At 44.9% G+C, this 15,345-nt stretch overlaps 1 protein-coding gene across 3 annotated transcripts; it reads right to left on the bottom strand.

The window, feature by feature from the left end:
- Window positions 1–4,012: 4,012 nt before the first annotated feature.
- LOC125631235 (uncharacterized) lies at window positions 4,013–15,338 on the bottom strand. Of its 3 annotated transcripts, none has more exons than XM_075125989.1 (4): window positions 15,266–15,338; window positions 9,048–9,091; window positions 5,113–5,697; window positions 4,013–4,528 (listed from the first exon to the last, which is right to left on the bottom strand). In XM_075125989.1, exons 3-4 carry the CDS (start codon window positions 5,495–5,497, stop codon window positions 4,047–4,049), a joined length of 867 nt encoding a protein of 288 aa, XP_074982090.1. In that variant the 5' UTR covers window positions 5,498–5,697; window positions 9,048–9,091; window positions 15,266–15,338; the 3' UTR covers window positions 4,013–4,046. The 3 variants fall into 3 exon arrangements, with proteins under 3 accessions (XP_074982090.1, XP_048693548.2, XP_074982091.1); XM_048837591.2 differs by lacking the exon at window positions 15,266–15,338 and adding an exon at window positions 15,144–15,248 and having other exon boundaries at window positions 5,113–5,500; XM_075125990.1 differs by lacking the exon at window positions 15,266–15,338 and adding an exon at window positions 15,144–15,232.
- Window positions 15,339–15,345: the final 7 nt, after the last annotated feature.

Below are 15,345 nucleotides of genomic sequence, written 5' to 3'. Positions count from 1 at the left end.
TTGTGGACAATAGAAGGGAGGTAGGAAGTGGCCCAGGGAGGGCAGCCTTAACGTGGTCCTCTGTGTCAGACCCTTTTGTTGCCCTCAGAGGGCCCTGAGCCAGAGCCTAGTGTTCCCCCACCAATAACCACACTGTAGGTTGAAACACCTAAGCCCTGATCACAAGGCAATGCTCCCCATAAGCAAAGAGCAACATATGGCAATGAGTGTGGTGTAAAAACCTACATAAAATAGAACAGAATAGAAGGACTGTGTGGAAAGAACATGAATTGTCTTGTAAGCCTCGAGGGAAGGAAGTGTGGAGTGTCTAACTGCAGAAATCTTGCTCTGATACCATGAGTAAATGACGGAGGCCCAAGATATAGGATAACTGAAAAAAAATCTTGAACTTACTATTGGTGTGTCGGAATCATCTCTATGTACACACTAGAGAAGGACTTGTATGCTGATGCACAGATTGATCCTTATCAAATTATAAGTAATGGTAGTAATTTGTTTTTCAACCTTTTTCCTTCATGCAACAAGTGTTTCTTTCAAGGAATAACTTGATGGTTTTTCTTCTCTTACTTTAATGCTGTACATCTATCTTTTGTTTACCTGTACATTGAAGTATTACAGATAGTAACAAATCTCCCTTTGGTCTGACTGACTGCCTGTTCAATTACAAAGGGATAACCAAGAACTTTTACTTGAAACATGATCTGCTCTTAAAACATGCTGTTCTTTTACATCTAATCTTATATAAAAGAAAGGAGGAGACCACATCCTTTCCTTGAACATTTCAACTTAAGGATTTGGAGACAGCATCAACAAATTTAAATTACCCAAAGGAGAGAACTCCAATTATTTGTCCATTTCATCTAGACAGAGCTGGTCATGACAGTGGGCAACAGTACTCCTTATCACGGACACGGGATTCACCAAAAACTGTCAGCAAATAAGTGCTTTTTCACCAATGCAGCACTGTGATGGGGTGCCACTCACCACTGCGGCACCCCCTGCTAGATGTCCCAGGGATCAGCTCTGCTAGCCAGTGCACCCTCTTCTGGCAGCATTTCACCACCATCACTTCTGCTCCAGGGACCCACATCACTCCCAGGACCACAGCATCCTCTTCATGACACAGCCCTCCAGCTGTGACACACTCTGTGCTCCCCCTTCGAGGGGACAGTATAAAGTCTGCTGTCCAGCCACATTCCCTCAGTGGCTTCTGCAGCCAATTGTCTGGCCACTTCCTCAGTGGCAAGGCAGGGGAGGGGCAGAACCTGTGCCCACCCATTACTCTTAGGGTATGTCTACACTACGAAATTAGGTCGAATTTATAGAAGTCGTTTTTTAGAAATTGGTTTTATATATTCAAGTGTGTGTGTCCCCACAGAAAATGCTCTAAGTGCATTAACTCGGCGGAGTGCTTCCACAGTACCGAGGCTAGAGTCGACTTCCAGAGCGTTGCACTATGGATAGCTATCCCACAGTTCCCGCAGTCTCCGCTGCTCATTGGAATTCTGGGTTGAGATCCCAATGCCTGATGGGGCTAAAACATTGTCGCGGGTGGTTCTGGGTACATATCGTCAGGCCCCCGTTCCCTCCCTCCCTCCGTGAAAGCAAGGGCAGACAATCATTTCGCGCCTTTTTTCCTGAGTTACCTGTGCAGACGCCATACCACGGCAAGCATGGAGCCCGCTCAGCTCACTGTCACCGTATGTCTCCTGGGTGCTGGCAGACGCAGTACTGCATTGCTACACAGTAGCAGCAACCCGTTGCCTTGTGGCAGCAGATGGTACAATAGGACTGGTAGCTGTCATCGTCATGTCCGAGGTGCTCCTGGTCGCCTGTGTGAGGTCGATCAGGAGCGCCTGGGCAGACATGGGCGCAGGTACTAAATTTGGAGTGACTTGATCTCTTTAGTCCTGCAGTCAGTCCTATTGAACCATCTTATGGTGAGCAGGCAGGTGATACGGATTGCTAGCAGTCGTACTGTACCATCTTCTGCCAGGCAGGCAAGAGATGAGGATGGCTAGCAGTCCTACTGCACCGTCTTCTGCCGAGCAGCCATGAGATATGGATGGCTTGCAGTCCTTCTGCACCGTCTGCTGCCAGCCAAAGATGTAAAAGATAGATGGAGTGGATCAAAACAAGAAATAGACCAGATTTGTTTTGTACTCATTTGTTCCTCCCCCTCCCCCGTCTAGGAGACTCGTTCCTCTAGGTCACACTGCAGTCACTCACAGAGAAGGTGCAGTGAGGTAAATCTAGCCATGTATCAATCAGAGGCCAGACTAACCTCCTTGTTCCAATAAGAACAATAACTTAGGTGCACCATTTCTTATTGGAACCCTCCGTGAAGTCCTGCCTGAAATACTCCTTGATGTAAAGCCACCCCCTTTGTTGATTTTAGCTCCCTGAAGCCAACCCCTTAAGCCGTGTCGTCAGTCGCCCCTCCCTCCGTCAGAGCAACGGCAGACAATCGTTCCACGCCTTTTTTCTGTGTGGACGCCATACCAAGGCAAGCATGGAGGCCGCTCAGCTCACTTTGGCAGTTAGGAGCACATTAAACACCATACGCATTATCCAGCAGTATATGCAGCACCAGAACCTGGCAGAGCGATACCGGGCGAGGAGGCAACGTCAGCGCGGTCACGTGAGTGATCAGGACATAGACACAGATTTCTCTGAAAGCATGGGCCCTGCCAATGCATGCATCATGGTGCTAATGGGGCAGGTTCATGCTGTGGAACGCCGATTCTGGGCTCAGGAAACAAGCACAGACTGGTTGGACTGCATAGTGTTGCAGGTCTGGGACGATTCCCAGTGGCTGCGAAACTTTCGCATGCGTAAGTTCACTTTCATGGAACTTTGTGACTTGCTTTCCCCTGCCCTGAAGCGCATGAATACCAAGATGAGAGCAGCCCTCACAGCTGAGAAGCGAGTGGCGATAGCCCTGTGGAAGCTTGCAACGCCAGACAGCTACCGGTCAGTTGGGAATCAATTTGGAGTGGGCAAATCTACTGTGGGGGCTGCTGTGATGCAAGTAGCCCACACAATCAAAGTTCTGCTGATATCAAGGGTAGTGACCCTGGGAAATGTGCAGGTCATAGTGGATGGCTTTGCTGCAATGGGATTCCCTAACTGTGGTGGGGCTATAGACGGAACCCATATCCCTATCTTGGCACCAGAGCACCAAGCTGGCGAGTACATAAACCGCAAGGGGTACTTTTCAATAGTGCTGCAAGCTCTGGTGGATCACAAGGGACGTTTCACCAACATCAAGATGGGATGGCCGGGAAAAAGAACATGACGCTCGCATCTTCAGGAACTCTGGTCTGTTGCAAAAGCTGCAGGAAGGGACTTTATTCCCAGACCAGAAAATAACTGTTGGGGATGTTGAAATGTCTATATGTATCCTTGGAGACCCAGCCTACCCCTTAATGCCATGGCTCATGAAGCTGTACAAAGGCAGCCTGGACAGTAGTCAGGAGCTGTTCAACTGCAGGCTGAGCAAGTGCAGAATATGCATTTGGACGTTTAAAGGCGCGCTGGTGCAGTTTACTGACTCGCTTAGACCTCAGCAAAACCAGTATTCCCACTGTTACTACTGCTTGCTGTGTGCTCCACAATATCTGTGAGAGTAAGGGGGAGACGGTTATGGCAGGGTGGGAGGTTGAGGCAAATTGCCTGGCCGCTAGTTACATGCAGCCAGACACCAGGGCAGTTAGAAGAGCACAGGAGGGCACGGTACGCATCAGAGAAGCTTTGAAAACCAGTTTCATGACTGGCCAGGCTAGGGTGTGAAAGTTCTGTTTGTTTCTCCTTGATGAAAGCCCCCACCCCTTGGTTCACTCTACTTCCCTGTAAGCTAACCACCCTCCCCTCCTCCCTTCAATCACCGCTTGCAGACGCAATAAAGTCATTGTTGCTTCACATTCATGCATTCATCACACAAATAGGGGGATGACTACCAAGGTAGCCCAGGAGGGGTGGTGGAGGAGGGAAGGAAAATGCCACACAGCACTTTAAAAGTTTACAACTTTAAAATTTATTGAATGTCAGCCTTCTATTTTTTGGGCAATCCTCTGTGGTGGAGTGGCTGGTTGGCCGGAGGCCCCCCACCGCGTTCTTGGGCGTCTGAGTGTGGAGGCTATGGAACTTGGGGAGGAGGGCAGTTGGTTACACAGGGGCTGTAGTGGCAGTCTGTGCTCCAGCTGCCTTTGCTGCAGTTCAACCATACACTGGAGCACACTGGTTTGATCCTCCAGCAGCCTGAGCATTGAATCCTGCCTCCTCTCATCACGCTGCCGCCACATTTGAGCTTCAGCCCTGTCTTCAGCCCGCCACCTCTCCTCCCGGTCATTTTGTGCTTTCCTGCACTCTGACATTATTTGCCTCCAAGCATTCGTCTGTGCTCTGTCAGTGTGGGAGGACAGCATGAGCTCAGAGAGCATTTCATCACGAGTGCGTTTTTTTTTCTTTCTAATCTTCACTAGCCTCTGGGAAGGAGAAGATCCTGTGATCATTGAAACACATGCAGCTGGTGGAGAAAAAAATAAAAAAGGGACAGTGGTATTTAAAAAGACACATTTTATAAAACAGTGGCTACACTCTTTCAGGGTAAACCTTGCTGTTAACATTACATACATAGCACATGTGCTTTCGTTACAAGGTCGCATTTTGCCTCCTCCCACTGCGTGGCTACCCCCTCAACCCTCCCCGTGGCTAACAGCGGGGAACATTTCTGTTCAGCCATAGGCAAACAGCCCAGCAGGAACGGGCTCCTGAGTGTCCCCTGAAGAAAAGCACCCTATTTCAACCAGGTGACCATGAATGATATCTCACTCTCCTGAGGATAACACAGAGAGATAAAGAACGGATGTTGTTTGAACGCCAGCAAACATACACTGCAATGCTTTGTTGTACAATGATTCCCGAGTACGTGTTACTGGCCTGGAGTGGTAAAGTGTCCTACCATGGAGGACGCAATAAGGCTGCCCTCCCCAGAAACCTTTTGCAAAGGCTTTGGGAGTACACCCAGGAGAGCCGCGAATGCCAGGGCAAAGTAATCCTTTCACGTGCTTGCTTTTAAACCATGTATAGTATTTTAAAAGGTACACTCACCGGAGGTCCCTTCTCCGCCTGCCGGGTCCAGGAGGCAGCCTTGGGTGGGTTCGGGGGGTACTGGCTCCAGGTCCAGGGTGAGAAACAGTTCCTGGCTGTCAGGAAAACTGGTTTCTCCACTTGCTTGCTGTGAGCTATCATCTTCTTCGTCCCCAAAACCTGCTTCCGTGTTGCCTCCATCTCCACTGAAGGAGTCAAACAACACGGCTGGGGTAGTGGTGGCTGAACCCTCTAAAATGGCATGCAGCTCATCATAGAAGCAGCATGTTTGGGGCTCTGACCCGGAGCGGCCGTTCGCCTCTCTGGTTTTCTGGTAGGCTTGCCTCAGCTCCTTCAGTTTCACGCGGCACTGCTTCGGGTCCCTGTTATGGCCTCTGTCCTTCATGCCCTGGGAGATTTTGACAAAGGTTTTGGCATTTCAAAAACTGGAACGGAGTTCTGATAGCATGGATTCCTCTCCCCATACAGCAATCAGATCCCGTTCCTCCTGTTCAGTCCATGCTGGAGCTCTTGCAATTCTGGGACTCCATCATGGTCACCTCTGCTGATGAGCTCTGTCTGCATGGTCACCTGCAGCTTGCCATGCTGGCCAAATAGGAAATGAGATTCAAAAGTCCGCGGTTCTTTTCCTGTCTACCTGGCCAGTGCATCTGAGTTGAGAGTGCTGTCCAGAGCAGTCACAATGGAGCACTCTGGGATAGCTCCCAGAGGCCAATACCGTCGAATTGTGTCCACAGTACCCCAGATTCGACCCAGCAAGGCCGATTTAAGCGCTAATCCACTTGTCAGGGTGGAGTAAGGAAATCAATTTTAAGAGCCCTTTAAGTCAAAATAAAGGGTTTCATCGTGTGGACAGGTGCAGGTTTACATAGACTTAACGCTGCTAAATTCGACCTAAAGTCCTAGTGTAGACCAGGGCAAAGTCCCCAGACTAGGGAGCCTGTAGATGGCAGCTATGTGCTACATCCTCCTCCAACCTCTCAGTACCTTTCCCTGGGCCACCTCCCCAGAGCCCCCTGCATCTTCTTTTCCCTGGCCTCAGCCTGCAGATGCCTGCAGCCCACCAGGAACTGCCTTTAGGTCTCTGCCTGCAGCACTGCTCTGTTTGGGATACTCACTACCATCAGCCTACAAGGCAGCCAGTCCTCCTCAAGCTCCAGGGATTGACTGAAATCACTCTGCTCTGCAGCCCTTCTTATATGGGCCAGCCCAGTCCTGATTGGCTGCTCCTTGCAGCCCCTCTCTAATTGGCTGCCTCCTGCACAGACTCCCTAGGGCTCTACTAACCCTTTATGGGCCAGTGAGGGGAAGATGCCCCATCACAATCACAACCAGCAAATGGTCATTTTTATCAGGAATTCTGTCAAATTAATGCAGTTTATACAGTGAGAAGTGTTTTGATCACTACATGAATGCTGATTAGCAAAATGGGGACAGCTTTCCTTGTTTGTGTCATGACAGTTGAGCATTGATAGTGATGCAGTATCTGCAGCTGTATGTGGGATGCTGATCAGCTAATTATATGGTAGTCATATGAATTTAACACACTTGAAAACTGGGGCATATGTATAATTGTTCTTTTTATTATGTTCTGTGCAAAACAGAAAGGAGCTATAGAGTCGCCTGTGACTAAACAAAAGAACTTCAATTAACATTTATCATATCCCTGCCATGATATTATTAACTGCTAAAAGAAATGGCTCACAGCCACTAGTGAATCTACGAGATGGTACTGGCAAGTTAGGGTTTTCTGACTACTGTACTCTGGACTCCCCTTCAGCCTTCATCCATTCCTCATTTTCCTCCTTCAGATGATATTAAAAAGAGCACAATACTGAAGTTTTGTTCACTGTATAATATGACACATTTGTTTTAACTTTCAACCATTCTTTCTCTCCACTACCTCTGTCTTTTATCTCAGTACTGTTTGTCATACACAGATTGTGATCTCTTTTGCTCAGAGACTGTCCTTTTTAGATTCTATACATTTTAAATGACGTAGATGGTACTATATAACTGGCCCACCTCCCACTCCGCTTTTGATGCTCTGCCCTGCAGTGGAGCCTGGTCTACTTCCTCATAAGAGCGGGATTTAGAGCAGCCCAAACTGAGCTGCAGGATACTGCATACATGACTGAAAACTGGGGTACTTTGATCTCCAAGCAAGCATAGTCATTTACCACACAGCTTAACCAAGGAGCCAATGGGGTTAAAGTATGCACAGCTGAACTGAAGGTGGCTAGTACAGCAGAGGACTTAGTCTGGTAAACTGCTACAGCTGTCCAAAAACTTTTGGAATTGCTAGACATACAATGAGACTAAATGCCATGTATGAGACAAAACAACAGGAGAATAAAGTTTACCCACTATTCAGCCCATGCCCATGATTGGGGCATCGCCTGTAAGGATGTGACTACTACTTCTTTATATCTATAGCAGGAAGCCAGGCAGGAATCCTAAGATTGGAGAAAATTCTAGCCAAAAGCTCTACATTGAAGCTGAGAGAGACAGAAGCATTAGGGATAATACTGGTCTTGTTCAGTGCTGGAAGAAATTGACTCTGTGATTCTTTAACATTGTCACCTGACATGGTGTCAGAGGTTGACTCATTTTGACCCAGCATAAATAAGAGGAAAATGCCAATATTCAGCTCCTCATAAGATTTTCAATTTGATCATCTCCACGGAAGGGACTGAGTAGAATGAGCACGTCACCAGATTCCAAAATGCAACAAAGTTTAATATAGAGAGTATTGATGTACAGGTCAGCTAATTAATTTATGTAACAGGTAGTGATGCTGAGCACTTTTTATTAATCAATTGTGCTTGCTGAGAAATGAGATAAAAATAACAGTGACATTAGTCTTAAAAATCTGATAAGCATTTCATTCCAAAAACAAAAAGGTAACAAATGAACATATATGCTTTTACCAAAAAGTGCAGAGGCCTTGCCTTTATAAGGGTCCCATATAAAAATAAAAAGCATTGTGAGGTCATCTAAACTTGGGTTTTAAACAAGGAACTTTCAGAAAAATTATGTTTAAGGCCAGATGCTCAGCTGGTATAAATCTGTGTAGATCCATTTGTTTAAATGAAGCTACATCAATTTAAACCAGCTGAGAATTTGACCCTGAATATCTGAGGTAATTCAGGAATAGGCAGTGCAACTGGCATGGCATTATGAGTAAAAATGCAAGTTATCGAACAAGGAAGTAATGAAAGGATGAAGCAAGAAGTAGCAAAGAGGACATGCCCATAGAGGAAAAAAGAAGCGCAATAAAAATGAAGCTTCTTAACAGAATGAGTTTCTGGGGCACAAACGAGGAGGATACAGTATACATGAAGTCTGCCCAGCTACTGAAAGCATTTGCAGGACATTTACAGGAAAGAAAGAAAGTGGGAAAGGAGCGTGGAGTGGACATGAGCAACACATCTCAAAGAACACCAGTTACGGAAAAAGGTAACTGTCTTTTTTGTAACGCATGCACACAACAAAATCTTATTGCACTCACAGTAACATTCTTACTGTGGTCAAATTTATGATAGGCGGTGGCAGCGGCAGTTGCTCTGGGCAACCCGAATCAGTGCTAGATGTGAAGCATTGCAAGGCTGCAACCACGTGAAGTTAGTTCAATCTTTACTCAAGAAAGGTCACAAAAGCATGCATGTTCTTTTAATGGTGACCTTCAAAAACAATTCAAGTTTTTGAAAAAAGACTCTTCCGTAGCTGACAACAGTCAGGTTATATGTCAGACGTGTGGAGCACATTTTTCAATTGCTTATGGCAGCTGTAGTGACATTACTCAGCATCTTCAAACAAAAAAAACAAAAGGACACTGAACGAAATACGTGTGCAACTCCAAGTGTTTCAGAATGTTTTGTTAAGCAAAACATAGAAGCTGATGGATACATGCAATTGAGGGACTGTTTGCTTACCATTCTGAGCGCCATGGACACAGCTTCAGATCTAGTGATCGTACCTTGCAATTGATTAAAAAAAAACAAAAAAAAACTTTACCAACCCAAGTTTTCATCTATGCACACCAAATCTGAGGCAATAATTTGAATGTATCCACTCCATTATCAACAGAACTGCAGTGTGATTAAAGAAGTGCTCATTTATCACACTTAGCATGGATGCATCAAACCAAAAGGACCAAAAGCTATTTCCTGTTCTTGTGTGCTATTTTCTTCCAATCAGTGGGGTAAACACAAATTATTGAGTTTTCTTCTCTACCTTACAAAACTTCTACATCAATTGACTGAGAAAAAATTGAGTGAAAAGCTTGTTGGGCTTTGTGCAGACAATGCCAGTACAAATTTTGGTGGTGCTAAACATGCTGGAAAAAACAACATAGGACGAAAACTGCAAGTCAAATGAGGGAAAGATCCTTGGTATTGGTTGCGGTGCTCACATCATTTGTAACTGTCTGCAAACAGCAGCTCACTGTCTTCCGATTGACTTGGAGTCCTTTGTCGTGAAAGTTTATAAAAATATAAATGACACTGTTCACGTCAAAGAACTGAAAGACTTCTGCTGATTTGTCAATCTCAAGTATTTTAAATTACTAGAGCATAGCAGCACACGATTCCTTTCTCTTGGACCAGCGCTAGACAGAATGTTGTCGATTTTTGATGGGCTCATGGCATATTTTCTCTCTCAGAACAAATGCCCAACACTGTTGAAGAAAGTCTTCAATGGCCCTTGCACAAAACTGTGGCTTGTTTTTGCTAGTAAGCAAACAGCCATCTTTCAGAAGACAGTAGAGGCAAAAGAGAAAAACAACTAATCGGTGACAGAAGTTGCATTGCATATTCATACCCTTCAAGATACTTTAGTGAAGAGGCTCAGAGAAAGATTTGTCATATCACACACAAAAATCCTGTTGCAGTCTTTGGTTGAGGGTGGGGAAATTAAGGAAAAGGAATTTTACAATGCAGTGCAGAAATTTTAGTCAACATCTCTGAAGTACTTGGAGTACTGGAAACCTGCCTTTGAGTGCACAAAAAAGCTTGAGTGTGCCCTGTTGAGAAGCACGCCAGTGTGGGATAATATACAAAGCAGCATTTGCCACTTGCCACACAAAAATTCCCACACTAAGTTCGATTGACGAGAACCATCTTTTTGATGAGTGGGCAAATGTAAAACCAATAATGTCCCGTTATACGTATGACTGGAACAGTCAGAAAGCACCCGTTTCTGAAAGGTGGTGGAATGTTTTTCAAGAGATGGACAATAAGGCAGTAGAATACTCCGATCTGGCAAAGGCAGCTGAGTTTGTTTTGTGTTTGCCAGGCACCACAGCCCCTGTTGAACGTTTTAGAGTAACAGCCGTGTTAGTCTGTATTCGCAAAAAGAAAAGGAGTACTTGTGGCACCTTAGAGAATAACCGATTTATTTGAGCATAAGCTTTCGTGAGCTACAAATGCTCAGATAAATTGGTTAGTCTCTAAGGTGCCACAAGTACTCCTTTTCTTCCTGTTGAATGTGTCCTTTCAGTAATGGTCAGTGTTTCTACTTTGAAGGCTATTTTGTTTGTGTGAGTGAATTTTGACCTGGACTGTACTGCATTCTATGACAAGCTGCTGAAAGACAAGCAGAACCTTCAAAAAATTGCTTCAAGTGACAAATACAGTCCACAAGAAGCATCACACTGTGGAGGACAGAAAGATGGACAGGGCAGGCATTTCTAAAGAGCAGTAACCACTTACTTGTGAGTATATACTTATAATTTTTTAATTATTAATGTTATAATAAACACAGTATTTCTTTTTAACAGGGGCTCAGTCAATTTGAACATTTGTACTGCACAGTTCTGACTGATTGCCGTTGAACTTGCTTGAATTGGAGTAATTGTACCAGGTGTTCCGTATTCAGCATAGGGAAATAAGGTAACCCTAATTAATATCTGGAATGTTATTGTGTATGGTTAGTGCAGATGTCTCTGTACTCTGAAAAATCGGAGTGAAACTAGATAAGAAAAGGGGAGAAAGGCGTATTAGTTTCCTAGATTTCATAAACTAGTGGAATATACATATAACAATAATTGGGTTCATACTTTGGAACAGACTGAAATTGCCACAAGCCAGTTCTCCATATTTCATAATGTATGAACATCTCTGATTTTGCTGTTTTATCTATTTTCAATAAACTGAGCCAAATTATCTGATGTCTTTTTACACTGACAATCTAAACCAAACCACTAACAAGATATTGCTTTGGTCACCTCCCATTCAATATCACAACCTGCGTCACAAATCATTCAAAGGAAAAATAAGCTAGATTCTACAAGGGAGAGAGTGGAAGTTTCTCTGGATGACATTTTAGTTTATGCAAAGTTAAGAGGAAGAACTTTAGATAGGGTTAAAACAAGTCCTGAAGGCTGCTGGCCTAAAAATAAATAGAGAAAAAGACAGGCTAAGACAAACCCACCTACAGTTCTTAGAGCATGATTGATTAAGAGGGGGTGAAGCAGAAAGAGAAAACTGCTTCAGGAATAATAATGTTTTCATTATCCTGTCTTTCCACGTTGTTATGTAGCCTCATAATTGTAATATTTGAGCATCTTCTCTGAGTTAAAAGTTGGTAATGCTATCACTCATTTGCTTTTCCTTCTCTGCAGGCTTAGAGGTTTTTTTAAATTAATCTTTAAGCTAGAGGGTACTATTATGGAAATGCTTGGCAGAGACAGATTTTGCATTCAGCTCTGAATGTAACAAGGTTAGTGGTCATTCTTATTTCTTCTGACAGGTGAGTTCAATATTAATGATCCAGTTCCTGTGAAAGTTTCCCATTTATTCTGATAAAAATCCTTATTCAGTGCTAGAAGGGACTCTCTTTAGAATTTGTTACCGTTGCTGCATATCACCACTAGCCCCACATTTTGTGGAATCATCCTAATTTTCACCTGGGTGATTCCATGCTACCATTTCAAAAATGATTTGGGCACACTCAGTGTAATTTTCCCACCACGCTGCCACAATCTGTTGTGCTGCCATTTTTGACTACATTGCATTATTCCCTTTTCCCCATTATGATGTACTGCTGTTTTCTACAACACTGTGTTGCAGTGACACTTTCATGATGTTTCAAGAAAGCCCCAAATCAACCAAAACAAAGTAACATTGTATAATGAAGGTTGAACACACTCTAAATTACATATAACCTGGCCTAGCAATAAACATATCAGGGTGCTTCAGACTGGCTATAAAAGCATTACAAGGAACCGTTCTGCAGCATAAATGTCTACACGGATACAACTCCTCAGAAAAACTACTGCTACAAATAATAATCCAACCCATTATATTATAGGAGGCCCATCTTAACAAATGATTACATTGTTGGGAAAAAACATCAGTAGAAACCCAACATTTACAGTTCTTTAAATAAATCATTGTGTACAGGAAGTTCAGAAATAAAGGCTGCAGAAAAGAACTTGGCCAATTTCCCCACCTAATCAACATATAGAAAGAATCATAAATTCTAGCAAGTCAAGTGTAAAAACATAATTAGGCAGGCCAAAAAAGAATTCAAAGATCAACTAGCAAAAGACACAAAAAAGCTAACAGCAAATTTTTTTAAGCACATCAGATGCAGGAAACTTGCCAAAGTGGGGCCACTGGATGATCAAGGTGCTAACAGAGCACTAAAGGAAGACAGGGATGTTGTGGAGAAGCTAAATGAATTACTTGCATGCACTGCAGAGGATGTGAGGGAGATTCCCACACCTGAGCCATTCTTTTTAGGTGACAAATCTGAGGAACTGACCCAGATTGAGGTGTCAATAGAGGAGGTTTGGAAAAAAATTGATAAACTAAATAATAGTAAGTCATCAGGACCAGATGGTGTTCATCCAAGAGTTCTAAAGGAATTTAAATACAAAATTGAAGAACTACTACTGTGGTATGTAACCTATAGCTTAAATCAGCCTCTGATGACTGGCAGATAGCCAATGTGATGCTGTTGGTTTTTTTTTAAAGGCTCCAAAAGCAATCTTGGCAGCTACAGGCTGGTAAGGCTAACTTCAGTAACAGGCAAATTGGTTTAAACTATAGTGAAGAACAGAATTATCAGTCACATCTATGATCACAATACGTTGGGGAAGAGTCAACATGGCTTTTGTAAAGGGAAATCATGCCTCACCAATCTCTTAGAATTCTTTGAGGGGCTCAACAAACATGGGACAAGGGTGATCCAGTGGATATAGTGTATTCAAACTTTCAGAAAGCCTTTGAAAAGGTCCCTCACTAAAGACTCTTAAGCAAAATAAGCAGTCATGGGATAAGAGAGAAGATCTTCTCCCAGATCAGTAACTGGTTAAAAGACAGGAAACAACCCTTTGGAATAAACTGTCGGTCTTCGCAGTAGACAGAACAGAGAGTAAATAGCTGAGTCCTCCAAGGATCTGTACTGGGAACAATTCAATATATTGATAAATGATCTGGAGAGGGATACACAGTGAGGTGGCACAGTTTGCAGATGATACTAAACTACTCAAGATAATTAAGTCCCAAGAGTTACAAAGGGATCTCACAAAACTGGGTGACTGGGCAACAAATTGGCAGATTGCATTTATCAACAGTGAATTTCAACTAATACACATTGGAAAACATAATCTTAACAATACACACAAAATGATGGGATCTAAATTAGCTGTTATCATTCAAGAAAGAGATCTTGGAGTCATTGTGAATAGTTCTCTGAAAACATCTGCTCAATGTGCAGTGGCTAACAGAATGCTAGGAACCATTAGGAAGCGGATAGATAACAAAACAGAAAATATCATGCCACTTGTGGCAAATTGCTGGCACTACTTTGATGGGTCTTGCACTCTTTCTTCTTGGGGAGGGTTCGGGGCACCGTTTCTCGCCCCTAAACTAGGTATTAACTGCCCAACGAGTGTCCTAGAGGAGGGGAGTGGAGAGGGAGGGAGGGACCCTCCCATAGATTCCCATAATTTTGCCTTCTAGATAGACAGGTTGTAGCCATTCTTTTACATCAGATGAATCTGTATCCAGATAACCCAGATCTGACATCTTAATGTTTTCAGATACAAGCAAATTGCACAGCTCTACATTGAAATTCTGCCATGGAACTGGCCTAGCAGAAGTGGATGATCACACTATAGATGTGGCTTTAGCAGCTCAGCATTTGACTGAAATTATCAAAGCTGCCTCGTGAATTTTGACATATATTCCTTAATTTAAAACCCATTTTAATGGAAGATGTCTAAATCGCTTAGACCTTTTTGAAAAGTTCTATGCACTGCACACGGATTTGTCAGAATTTGGGGGATTAGGGTCAAAAAGGGGCAGGAATCACGTATGTGTTTTTCAGTGCTATTGGACTGGACACATCAAGATCCAGATTTCTTCAAAGAAGGGAGAGGAGCGACACTTCCTTATTTTTTAGTTAATCCAGTGTGGAAGCTCAAGGCCAAAAATTGCCAGGCTCAAGCTGGAACCAAGATCCTGCGATGCTCATGCCCTGGGATTTTAAGACCAGAAGAGACCATTGTGAGTATCTATCTACTCTGACCTCCTGCATAACACAGACCATAGCTCCTAGGTCTGTGTTGGGCAGATCGGCTGTGCATGGGGGCACAATGCACCATGCCCCCTTGCACAGGCGCATGGAGTTGGGGCAATATCAGAAGCTGCTGGGGGTTGTTCCCTGGTGCGATGGTGGTGCAATCCCGGGGGGGGGGGGGTTGTGCCCAAAGGGCAGCAGGACCTGGCAGCCCCCTTGTCCCCTGCTAGGCTCAGCTCACCCTACATTTGACCATCCTGGTTCATTCTGGGCTTTGAGGCCTGCCCTGCCCTGCCCCTCCCCGCAGTTGCAACGCGACCTCCTCACCCCACTTGGCCTCAGACGGTTTAAACCGGCTACGTTTTCCGTTGGGATTGGACCGGAACGTTCGTTCCGTTCGGAGGGGACCCGTCGCCCCAGCCCTCCCCTGCTCACCGCCACCGGCGCACACCAGCCCGCCCTCGCCTCGCCCCGCCCAAGCCAGCCCAGCCGCGCGCCCTCACCGCCCGCTCGCGCGCCACCCAGCAGCCCCGACGCGGCGCAGCTGTCAGCCGAAACGGAAGGTGGGTGGTGTGTCCCGCACGTCATATGGGCTGCCTGGCTCCCATTGGCCGCCGAGCCTCACCAGACTGAATGTTGTTCCCGGCGCCGCGCGGAGGCTCCCTCCAGCCACCGTTCCGAGGGGCGGGGGCGGGGGCGGGGGCG

The sequence above is a fragment of the Caretta caretta genome, chromosome 2, assembly GCF_965140235.1.
Source record: "Caretta caretta isolate rCarCar2 chromosome 2, rCarCar1.hap1, whole genome shotgun sequence".
NCBI classification, from domain to species: Eukaryota; Metazoa; Chordata; order Testudines; family Cheloniidae; genus Caretta; species Caretta caretta.
Note: the sequence above shows the minus strand (reverse complement) of the source record. Positions and strands in the feature narration are given on the sequence as shown.